Here is an 11,099-nt window from a genome sequence, read left to right as displayed (position 1 = left end):
ATCCAGGGATGTCAAACATACGACCCACGGGCCGAATCCTGCCCGCCGGGGGGGTTAACCACGTTAAACTACATGTGGTTCCACCTGAAAATGGCTCTACGTACAATTACGACTGATAAAAGAAGAAGAGCGACTGTTTACGAGCCGCAACGTTAGGAAACCACCGAGAGCGGTTCGGTCTCGATTTGAGTCCTCAGGAACCAGCTAAATTCCACTGATGTCACATTTGCTTTAACTTTCCACGCGACCAGGTGTTAGAGATGAACATTTCCGCGGCGTCTCTGTCTCATCCACGCTTTGTGTGATCAAGGTCTTCCCTTATAAAGAAGTGGAGCCGGCTTCCATGTTGGAGGACGCTGCTGCTCTGTGAGAAGCCCTTAATGCCTCCTCACCAAGCCTTTCTATTCATGCGGCTGCAAAACACCCCACGTGCTGTGGCTGGAAACACAAGGGACGGCCGTGGTGTTTTCCAAAAGATATTCCATTTGAAAAAGCAGTATTGCTGCTGTAGATACAAGCAGGGAGACGTTTGCGGTGTGAGGACACGTTGCTCGGGGGTCTCTGTGAGGGGCAGTTCTCCACTGGGTGTTTCTGGTGACCGTCTCTTGCTGTTGTAACCTTTCTGTGGTATAGTTTTTGGCGGCGCACTTAAACAGCCTACCAGCGGAAGGCCTTAAATCGCTTGAAATTCACACTGTAAATCATATAATTATTACTCATCATGCAGCTGAGCTTTGCTCAAACATTGCAAATTATTTTTAAAATCCTTGTTGAAACCCGAAGGTTTCCAGCAACAACCAAACGGCAGTCTGACATGTGAGGCAACAAGAGTGAAATGATGCAAGGGACCTCTAACATGATCCATTTCATCTGTCAGTGCAGCCACACAATAATAGGGTCTTGGGTTTGAATACACCGTGCATGAGGCTGAATTACAAACTGGGATGAGTCGGCCCCCAGGTCCCCCAGAAAACATACGTTTGCTGCATAGCAATTGGTTCGTGGGACTTTGATTACTTGTAACAGAGAAAGCGTGACAAACGAAGGCCTAAAGGTGGGAGCTGCTTTACCGTGTAATCCAAAGAGTCTGTTTCGAAGGGCGTCCCCGTGCCGAGATCCAGCTACAAGACCAAGATTACTTCACAGGGCTTTACTTACAAGTTGCATATTCCGAAGTTGATTTGGATTTAATCCCTTCAGCGCAAAGTAACCCTGGAGCACAGGTAGTATTCTATCACCTGGAATGAAGGACGTGATGACGGGCCAGACGTTTATTTTTGTCCACTTGACCTTCTAAGATTAATACAGACATGATTAAGGTCTATGTGCTAAATAGGAAAATACGAAATTGTGAAATTGTCATGCATGTGTTTTGTAGCATTGAAACTACTCAGATAAATGAATAATCTTCATGTATGTAGAGGAAATGACAATAAAGTAACAGACAACAGGACAGGATGAAAAAAGTCTTAAGCACACACTTGGATTTAAAACTCGCCACATGTCGGTGATGGAAAGGAATTTGTACCCACCAGTGAGTCATTTGCAGGTTATGAATTCATTTTGAAATTGAAACATAATGTTGAAACTAGCAATGACCAATCATGAGTATAAAATGTACTAACCACCGTCAGCTGTAGAAATCTCTCAGTAGAACAAAGACACAGAAACACCTTTGAAAGTGAGATTCTTTTCACTCTCTATCGCACAGTAAAAGCAATTTGCAATGTCACAGCAATTATAAAAGTTGCTTAGCAACACTGAAGCAGGCAGTATTAATGCGTGTAAATATGATTGCATGCAAACTGAAGTACATGTGAGGGACAGTTTTCTCAATCAAGGTTGTCCAGTGGCACTTTCATAATACCCCCCTCCCCCACTTTTTGGGACCCTTGAACATTTTGAAAGAAAAACTATTGAATATTTTGTGAAACGCTTGGCTTAACACGATCTAACAGAGACATCTGCTGGAAAGCAGACTGAGTTACACCTCTATAGAAAAAAAAAGTGACGATTAAATATTGTGATGAATGAACTAACGTGACACTGTAAATTCAAAAGAAAGTGTGATATAGACCCGTGTTAGATATGTGTTATACATGGGTTTTAATATTGTTTGCCCTTCAAACGCGCCCCGTGGTTTAATAATATTTGTGATGTTACGTAGGACCAATCATATCTGCTCTTCATTCCCCCTCGACCAATCAAAAACAGGCTTGTTTGTGGGGGGGAGTTCCGTCCGTCGAAAGCTGCCTCAGCGAATATTTCTAGAGCTCCAATGCGAACGGATAGGTCTAAGTAGAGGCGGAAATGTTTGGCAGATCTGTGATCTGCGCAGGCGCGGCGGCCATTTTTTTTAATGCGTGCAGCCGAATGTGTCAAACTGTCCCACACACGGCACGAGAGGACACCGGCCCGGGATGCACAACCAGAATGAGGTGGAATTATTAACACCATTTGTTTAAAACCGGGTAGCCCCTCTAGCCTGTGAGTACAAATACCAAAAAAACATCAGTTGCGAAGCCATGTTTCGACAAACGAAGGTGGTGCTCCAGAAGCTTCTGCGTCTACGGTGAGTTAACGTTAGCGAACGAGTTGCCAGTCAATGAAATACAACTTTTTTCACAAAGTGTCTTTGCCGGTGTGACTGAATTCATAACGAAACTTTGACCATTGTGGAAATGTGACGTTGGGTTTTTGACTGATGCAACATTACCGTTACGTTAACCTTCACGTTAACTAACGTTAGTTTGCTGACGTCACTTGGTGGTTAACGGGTTGTTTACGGTAAACCAACCTCAGGTTAACGGTTAGCTTAACTGCACTCAACCGGTGGGGAAGTATGAGTTACTGTTAAGTTAGCTAGCTTGAGTTAGTTAACGTTAACTAACCGGCATGTTAAGTCATTTTCTGAATTGAAGGATGAAAAACCAGCCAATGGTTTTAATTTCAGTCACTACTTTTCACCTTTTTTTGATCAGTCGTGGCTGCATTTGCGTTTTGAACAGATATATTTGTATAACAGAGGGAACCTCTGATTAAACTGCATCACCTTGAACAATATTAAGCATTTGTCTGTTTTCTTCTTCCAGCTTCAATAGACCGCAGCAAGCCTGGAGGCTGCAGAGCTCTTTAGTAAACGAGAAGGCTTGTCAGTACCAACCGGGGCAGAACATCCACGGCTTTACTGTCAAAGAGGTAAAGAAACGTCATTCAAGCCTCCATAAATCATTTTTTTGAGGGTCAAGATGTCATTGTTTCGAGGTTTGATTCGGTGTCTGTTCCTCTAAGGTTGTCGGGGTCCCTGACCTGTTCATCACAGCAGTGAAGCTGACCCACGATCAAACCGGAGCTCAGTACCTCCACGCAGCCAGAGACGACTCCAACAACCTCTTCAGGTCGCCTCGTGTTCTCTGTGCAGTCGCGCTGAAACGGCAGCGTCTCTTTTTCTCTCCAGCTTAGTGAATTGGACCAAAAAAAACAACCAATGCCTCTCTTTTGTGTTTCAGTGTCCAGTTCAGAACGACCCCCCTGGACAACACGGGCGTCCCGCACATCCTGGAGCACACGGTGCTTTGTGGATCCAAGAGGTACCCCTGCAGGGACCCTTTCTTCAAGATGCTGGACAGGTCGCTGTCCACCTTCATGAATGCTTTCACAGGTATACATCAATGGGACCCTAAATGAGGGGGGGTGTGCTTGCACCCACAGGAATGTTGTGAATTTAAAATCAATCAGGGAGTCTTGGGGGGGTCAATGTCCCTTCATCCTCAAGGGGGGCCCTGACAGGAAGAGGTTTGGTAACTGGTTGTTTTTTGTTTGTTTGCTGGTGAACAGCCAATGACTACACCATGTATCCGTTCTCAACGCAAAATGGGAAGGACTTCCAGAATCTTCTGTCGGTCTACCTGGACGCAGTTTTCTTCCCTATTTTACGAGAGCAGGACTTCTGGTGAGTTATTACATGTTACGATGCTTAAACGGCTCATTTATATCTTCGTAAAACACGTAGCCAAAGTAGAATGTTGTGGTTTCTTATCTTGACCGTCAGTTTGTCACCGTGTTTCCTCCGAGTACGCTGAAGCAGACGAGCAATGAGCTCTGCTCACTCAGCAGGTCTGAAACCAACTGAATGTCTTGATTCCTCAGTCAAGAGGGCTGGAGGCTGGAGCACGAAGACCCGACAGATCTCAACTCCCCTCTGATGTTTAAAGGAGTGGTGTTCAACGAAATGAAGGGAGCTTTTGTAAGGCATTCTTTTCTGGTCACATGAATAATAATTCTCTGTTCTGTGCAGGTTATTTTATTTAATTTATTCATGCAGGCAGTTTAGGTGCTTTCACTTTGTAAAATCCCTAATATTTTAAAGCCTTTAATTCACAAATATGTTGGTAATTCTTATTATACCAATTTATTGCTGTAAAATTAAAACTATTTCTCAAAATATTCTGTTATTTAAAAAAATAAAAAGGAAAACAAGGATTCAGGATAGATTAAGACGTGGGCCACTCGACTCATCTGGTCAGACCTCCAGACCGGACAACCGAGGGAAAAATCTATTCATAAAATGTCATTATTCAACCATGCTTTACGCAAAATAACTTCAGCTTAAGGCCACAGTCTCAAAATCAAGGAATACTGGTATTAATCACAGCGCTTTACAACGTAGCTTCAACTGAATTTTTTAATTTCTGAAAGCTCCGTTTCAGGACTCTGGACAGCGGCACACAGCACTCTGAGGTTTATGAACCATGACGCTGACCCAGTGTATTTACGCAGTTTGGCTCAGTTTCAAGTATGCGCTTTGAAAAAGAAACCCGGACACGGAAAAGTCTGGCCCCCTCAGCTTAAGGTTTTGTGCAACTTTGCAAGAAGTTTGTTTCACCCCAAAAAAATCAGAATAATCCAAAGGTGTTTCCATTATTAGTTGTTGACTTGGTCATGCTTTTGCCAACAATGCTTTGTGAGGGTCTTGTGTGTTTATGATCGTCTTGTGTGTTCTTGCAGTCAGACAACGAGCGTGTGTACGCACAGCACCTCCAGAATAAGCTGTATCCGGAACACACCTACTCCGTGGTGGCGGGGGGGGAGCCTCTAGCCATCCCCGACCTCACCTGGGAGCAGCTGAAGGAGTTCCACGCCACGCATTACCACCCCAGCAACGCAAGGTAGAGCGACGCACACTCACACGGCCTCAGGCCGAACACTACACACAGCAGGACGTCGGGTGAAACAAGAAGGGTTCTTTAAAAGAACTTTCCCTAAAAAGAATTGAGCTCAGTGCTAAGACCTCCATGCGTTCCTCAGGTTCTTCACCTACGGAGATTTGCCGTTGGAGCAGCACCTGGAGCAGATCCAAGAGGAAGCTCTGTCCAAGTTTGATCGCGTCACCGCAAACACCGAAGTCCCGCCTCAGTCTCTTTGGAGCAGCCCTGTAAGTTCAGCCCTACGAAGCTACTTCAGACCATCGTGTATTCAATCATCCCGTGCAAGATTTCCATTGTTATATTCTTAGAAACAGGGATCGCTTTGACTAGTCGGTGTGATCTCACTAAGTCTCATTGGCTTTCCAGAGAGAAGCCCATGTGACATGCAGCCCTGATGCTTTGGCTCCAGATCCGGCCCGGCAACACAGACTGTGTGTGAGCTACCTGCTGGGAGAGTAAGGTCACCTCATTGGTCGCTCTGTATGAGATCCTGAAGACACATAAGATGCTGCGTCCTGACAGATTTTCTTTATGGTTCTTTATAAAAAGTGTAACATCTTATTTCTTCTTCTGGTTTCTTTCTGCAGCATCACTGACACGTTTGAAGGATTCACTCTCAACTTGCTGTCCTCTCTGATGATCTCTGGACCAAACTCTCCCTTCTACAAGGCGCTCATTGAACCCGAGATAGGAAGCGACTATTCTTCTGTCGTAGGGTGTGTACGCATGGGCAAGGCGTTAAAACCTGCTAAGTTATTTTGTGGGATTAAAACAATCCCCTCAAAGGGAACCATTTTCCTTTTTAGTGTAGCTGTCCAATCAGTGTTATTGGTAAATGCACTCGTTTGAAGCCATTCGTTCTTCAGTGCGTGTCATCATGCTCGCAGAGCCTACATGGACCAGCATGCATTGCAAGTGAGCTTCTGAGGGCTAGGGGCTTCAGTCGACAACATTGGTTTTCTGCACCAATTTGGACATTCTGCCTATAAGTGTTTGACTTTAGGTCTTAAGCGCCCCTCACATTCATGCGCAGCGTGTTGAAATGAAACCTGGTGCAGGTACGACGGCAGCACCAGAGAGGCGTCGTTCCGGGTCGGCCTGCAGGGGATGGCTGAGGAGGACGCGGAGAAGGTGAAACAAATCATCAGCCAAACCATCGACGACATCGTCGAGTAAGTACCACGAGCACGTTTTTCTACTGGGGGGTTTTATTCAATATGCAGCAGTATCTCAAAGTTGATCATTTGTTTGACTAATCTAACGTGGTTTTATTCAACATAAAACATTTCTCTCAGATGTTGACGCTTGTTCAAGTAGAAAAGGGTCAGCGTCTGTCCTGAAATGTGCCAGTTAGACGACGAATGATTACTACTTTTACACTTTATATCTTTACTCTTGCATTTCATCTTGATCGCTTTTTCTATTTTAGTGAAACCTTTTACCTGTTGTTCTATTTTACTTTTCACTCTCACAGCCCTCCATAATGTAACAACACATTGTTTATGTTTGTTTTCTATTGTTTTTTTCTTCTGTTGTAATCTTTGATCAAACTCTTGCACAATCATTTCCATCCAGATGTTTTTAACTGTTTCTGCATCTCGCTCACAGAACCGGCTTTCCGGAGGAAAGAATCGACGCGCTGCTTCATGAGATCGAGATCGGGTTGAAACACCAGTCTGCGAACTTCGGCCTGTCTCTGGCCTCGGTGGGTCCGCTGCTGCTTACGTGGGGCCTTCGCTCCCTTTGTGTGTTCATACCCCCACACCTCCCAATTAAGTAAAAAAAATGACGCAATTAAGCAGCTGTTTCTTTATTCATTGTTCTTTTAGTTCATTGCGTCATCATGGAACCACGGCGGCGACCCGGTGGAGCTGCTGCAGATCAATGACAGCGTGGACAAGTTCAGAGAAGCCCTGAAGGAAAACCCTCGCTTCCTGCAGGACAAAGTGAAGCACTACTTCAAGGTGAGTGAGTCTGGAAAGATTTACATTTATTACTGAAGAACAATTGATAATCTGATTAATGTAAAGGAGAACTATATCCTCCTTTCTATAATGAACATGTACCGACTGTAAATGTTGTGTGATGTAGCTCAGAACCTCTAGTTTAATGTTAGCATTTAATGCTAATCGATGCTCATCGCCGCCTCCCCCTCCCTGCAGGAGAACCCGCACAGACTGACCCTGTCGATGAGCCCAGACGAGGCCTACTTGGAGAAGCAGGCCAAGGCCGAGGAGGAGAAGCTCCAGAAGAAGATCAACGCTCTGTCTGAAGGTGACAGAAAGGAGATCTATGAGAAAGGTACCAATAATAATAATAATATTAATACTTGATGTTGAAAAAGTAAAAGAATAACTATGAAAAGAGCGCATGTGAACCCACACATGGAGTGTCAGTAGCTTCAGTCCACTAAATAAGAGTTGAGTTGTTCTCATTTGTCCTTGTAGATGTATCCTGCTACATGTTTGGTAACCTGTGACTCTGATGCTTTTCTTGCTGGAAGGTCTGCAGCTGCTGGCTGCTCAGAGTTGCCCCCCCGATGCCTCCTCGCTGCCTTCCCTCAAAGTGTCCGACATCGCGCCCACCGTACCCGTCACGCCGGTTCAGATCGGCACCGCAGGTCCCCCGCGCGGCGTCCACCGCCTCACCGTCCACGTCTCCTCTGCACAGTGTCTGTAGCGCGGTGTTTTTGTCGTCCTCACAGGGGGGGTCCCGGTTCAGTACTGTGAGCAGCCGACCAACGGCTTGGTTTACTTCAGAGCTTTCTGCAGCCTCAACACGCTGCCGGAGGACGTCAAGCTTCATGTCCCGCTCTTCTGCAACGTCATCACCAAGTGAGTCCATTGTGCAGGAACGGACGTGATCAACCAGATAATAATTAACCGAGGGATCGTATATTAGTTCACAATTAAATCACATCCCATAATACTACCAGTTGCTATTCAATATTTGGATCCACAGTGTGTATTTCTGTTGTAAGCGCTTCCCAGCATGAAAAGCACCTTTTACAGATATGTGTGTGTGTGTGTGTGTGTCAGGATGGGCAGTGCCACGCAGGACTACAAGCAACAGGCCCAGCAGATGGAGCGGAGGACAGGGGGCATGTCCGTCTCCACCCGGGTCATCACCGACTCCACCCACCTGGACATGTACGAGCAGGTCGGTCCTTCGTTAGCTGATTTGGGCCTAGTGCACGCTGGGAAATGCCCTTTGCCTCTTAGAAAATGCAGGAAGTGAGTTTTGTGTGACGCCTGTCCCTCAGGGTGTCCTCCTGTCCTCCTCCTGCCTGGAGAGGAACCTCCCTCACATGTTCCGCCTGTGGAGCGACATATTCAACAGGTACGTCCTGCAACTCGTGACGGCGACGCGGCTCGAGGTGACGCGTCACGAGACTGACGTGGTTCATCCTCTTCCTCTAGCCCCCACTTTAAGGACGAGGAGCGGATGAGAGCGCTGGTGAAGATGTCGGCGCAGGAGTTGGCCAATGGCATCTCCTACTCCGGTCACATGTATGCCATGACCCGGGCAGGGAGACACCTGACTCCAGCAGCAGAACTCAACGAGGCTTTTGATGGGATGGAACAGGTGCTGAGCAGTAAATATGATATGAATCTATGAGCCTTTCATCTGTCCATCTGATCATTAAAATGAGTCTTTACTGATTCTGCCTGACACATAAGACTTTTCATGTACGAGAAAAGTATTTATTCATTATTGTTGGTTTGTGTATCAGCTGTTTTGTGTTCTTCTTATTTCAACCTCAGGTGAAGTTTATGAAGTCGATCGCTGAGACGTCCGACCTCAGCAGAGTCATCCGAATGTTACCGAGAATCAAGAAGCACCTTCTCAACCCTGCAAACATGAGGTGGGTTCATGTTAAAGTGCACCTGCTGAGAGCATCTCTTGTTGATGAAGATCAACAAAATGGTTTCTGGGTTTTATATATATATATATATATATATAATCTTCTTGGAATACGTCTCCCATCTTTGCGCTAAATCTCTCTTGCTCTCAGGTGTGCGATCAACACGACTCCACAGAACATGTCGGACTCATCAGCGCAGCTGGAGAGTTTTATGAAGGAAGTCGCTGTTAACAGCAAAGTTCGTAGACCTGTCAGGACTAATATCATAGAGGTGAGTTATCAAACTGGACCAACAATCAAAGCAGAATACGCGTCGTATTGACTTGTTTTTCACTGCTTCCCTGCAGAGGCCGATTCGCACGGAGAACACCGCCATGAGCAGGAAACTCATTTTGGTAAGTTGATTCCTGCCGAGCTTCGTCTTTAAGTTTCCTCCAGTTCATCAAACGGGAGAAATGTCAGTAAACTAAAGTTTGCTTCCAGGATGAGAACTTCAAGCCGTGTCAGATGAAGACGATCTTCCAGCTTCCCTTCCCGGTGAACTTTGTGAGCGAGGCCATCCGCACGGTGCCGTTCTCCCACGAGGACAATGCCAGGTACTGACTCCGCCCACTCCGTCAGGTGTAGCGCTGATGGCTCCGCGCTCGCCCTCGGTCTGATGCTCTGTCTTCTCTCCTCGGCAGTCTGCGGATTTTGGGGAGGATGATGACGTCGAAATTTCTCCACGGAGAGATCCGGGAGAAGGGAGGAGCCTACGGGGGCGGGGCCAGGATGAGTGGCGGCCTCTTCTCCTTCTACTCGTACAGGTGAACTATGACTTTATTTATTAATGCCATCTCTGATTTCAATGTGACGATTAGAAGTGGACATCGATGTCTCCGCCGTCTCTCAGGGACCCGACCCCGGTGCAGACCTTGTCCGTGTTCCGTAGAGGTGTGGACTGGGCCAAGTCGGGACAGTTCAGCCAGCAGGACATCGATGAAGCCAAAATGTCCGTCTTCTCCTCGGTCGACTCACCCGTGTCCCCCGCCAACAAAGGTGAGACACCCACTGCCTTCATGTCACATCATTCCAAAGTGTGGCTTTAAAACATAGGAACTGAACTCCAAGTTCGTTTTTTTTTAAAATGCGATTTTAAGTCGTTTCGTCTCCGTTATCAAGCTTTCAAACTGTGCTCTGGGGTTTTAAGTGATCACAAATAAGGTTAAAGAAATGTAACTTGGTTGCACATTTAGCTGAGCGTCTTTGTGTCACAGGACTCGACGGCTTCCTCACCGGCGTCACGGACGAGATGCTGCAGGACCACAGAGAGCGACTCTTCGCCGCCTCTCACAGGAGCCTCGTGGAAGTGGCCGAACGGTAGCGGGTTTTATTCATGGGTTAAAATGCTTCTGAGAGGAAAGGGAATAGAATGTGTAAGCTGACGCGTTGCTTCTTGCAGGTACCTCGGCGCCGGGCAGAGGACGTGTGGCGTTGCCGTCCTGGGTCCAGGAAGCGAGACAATTAAGAAAGATCCATCATGGATCAAAAAGTAATGTGATCAGCAGCTGTTTTATATTTCAAGTGTTATATATCTTATTAAGAGCGTTGCCTTCAGCGGCATCTTTATGTCCCTGAACGCAACTCTTAATAAGATTATTACATTTTGGCAAAAAAGTGGAAGCTTTTGTTGTCGCTGTGATCTGATTCTTCAGATTAAAACCGTTATCATGAATTGTTGTGTACATATAAATGGAATTATCATTACCACATTACAGTGTAATATTGGAAAAACTTGATCTGAGTCGGCTCTTTATTTGTGATTTTTCTGTTTCTGATGTTTACTTACATGTTTGCAGTATAATGTGTGTCATGTGAAAAGAGAATTAATGTCTTTTTTTAAGTGAGAATTATTTAGAGATTTGGGTACGATCCTTAATATCCTTCAATTTTTCCATTAATTGACAGATTATTTGGAAAAATACAAATTTGAATGCTATTTAAATGCTATTATATTATATATTATGTACACTGTTGCTGTTGATTAT

At 45.7% G+C, this 11,099-nt stretch overlaps 1 protein-coding gene across 1 annotated transcript; it reads left to right on the top strand.

The window, feature by feature from the left end:
- The first annotated feature begins 2,251 nt into the window (after positions 1 to 2,251).
- pitrm1 (pitrilysin metallopeptidase 1) lies at positions 2,252 to 10,845 on the top strand. The gene is made up of 27 exons (XM_040170326.2): positions 2,252 to 2,572; positions 3,093 to 3,198; positions 3,292 to 3,398; positions 3,510 to 3,661; positions 3,838 to 3,952; positions 4,150 to 4,246; positions 5,008 to 5,168; positions 5,308 to 5,434; positions 5,574 to 5,662; positions 5,795 to 5,923; positions 6,266 to 6,379; positions 6,816 to 6,912; positions 7,037 to 7,171; positions 7,370 to 7,508; positions 7,711 to 7,827; positions 7,912 to 8,041; positions 8,246 to 8,366; positions 8,470 to 8,546; positions 8,627 to 8,792; positions 8,972 to 9,072; positions 9,223 to 9,343; positions 9,420 to 9,467; positions 9,556 to 9,668; positions 9,756 to 9,878; positions 9,965 to 10,110; positions 10,329 to 10,431; positions 10,514 to 10,845. The coding sequence occupies exons 1-27, from the start codon at positions 2,526 to 2,528 to the stop codon at positions 10,605 to 10,607; spliced, it is 3,075 nt and encodes a 1,024-aa protein (XP_040026260.1). The 5' UTR covers positions 2,252 to 2,525; the 3' UTR covers positions 10,608 to 10,845.
- The last annotated feature ends 254 nt before the right edge of the window (positions 10,846 to 11,099 follow it).

Source organism: Gasterosteus aculeatus, chromosome 3 (genome assembly GCF_964276395.1).
Source record: "Gasterosteus aculeatus chromosome 3, fGasAcu3.hap1.1, whole genome shotgun sequence".
Classification (NCBI taxonomy): Eukaryota; Metazoa; Chordata; class Actinopteri; order Perciformes; family Gasterosteidae; genus Gasterosteus; species Gasterosteus aculeatus.
This window is presented reverse-complemented; position numbering and strand designations above follow the sequence as displayed.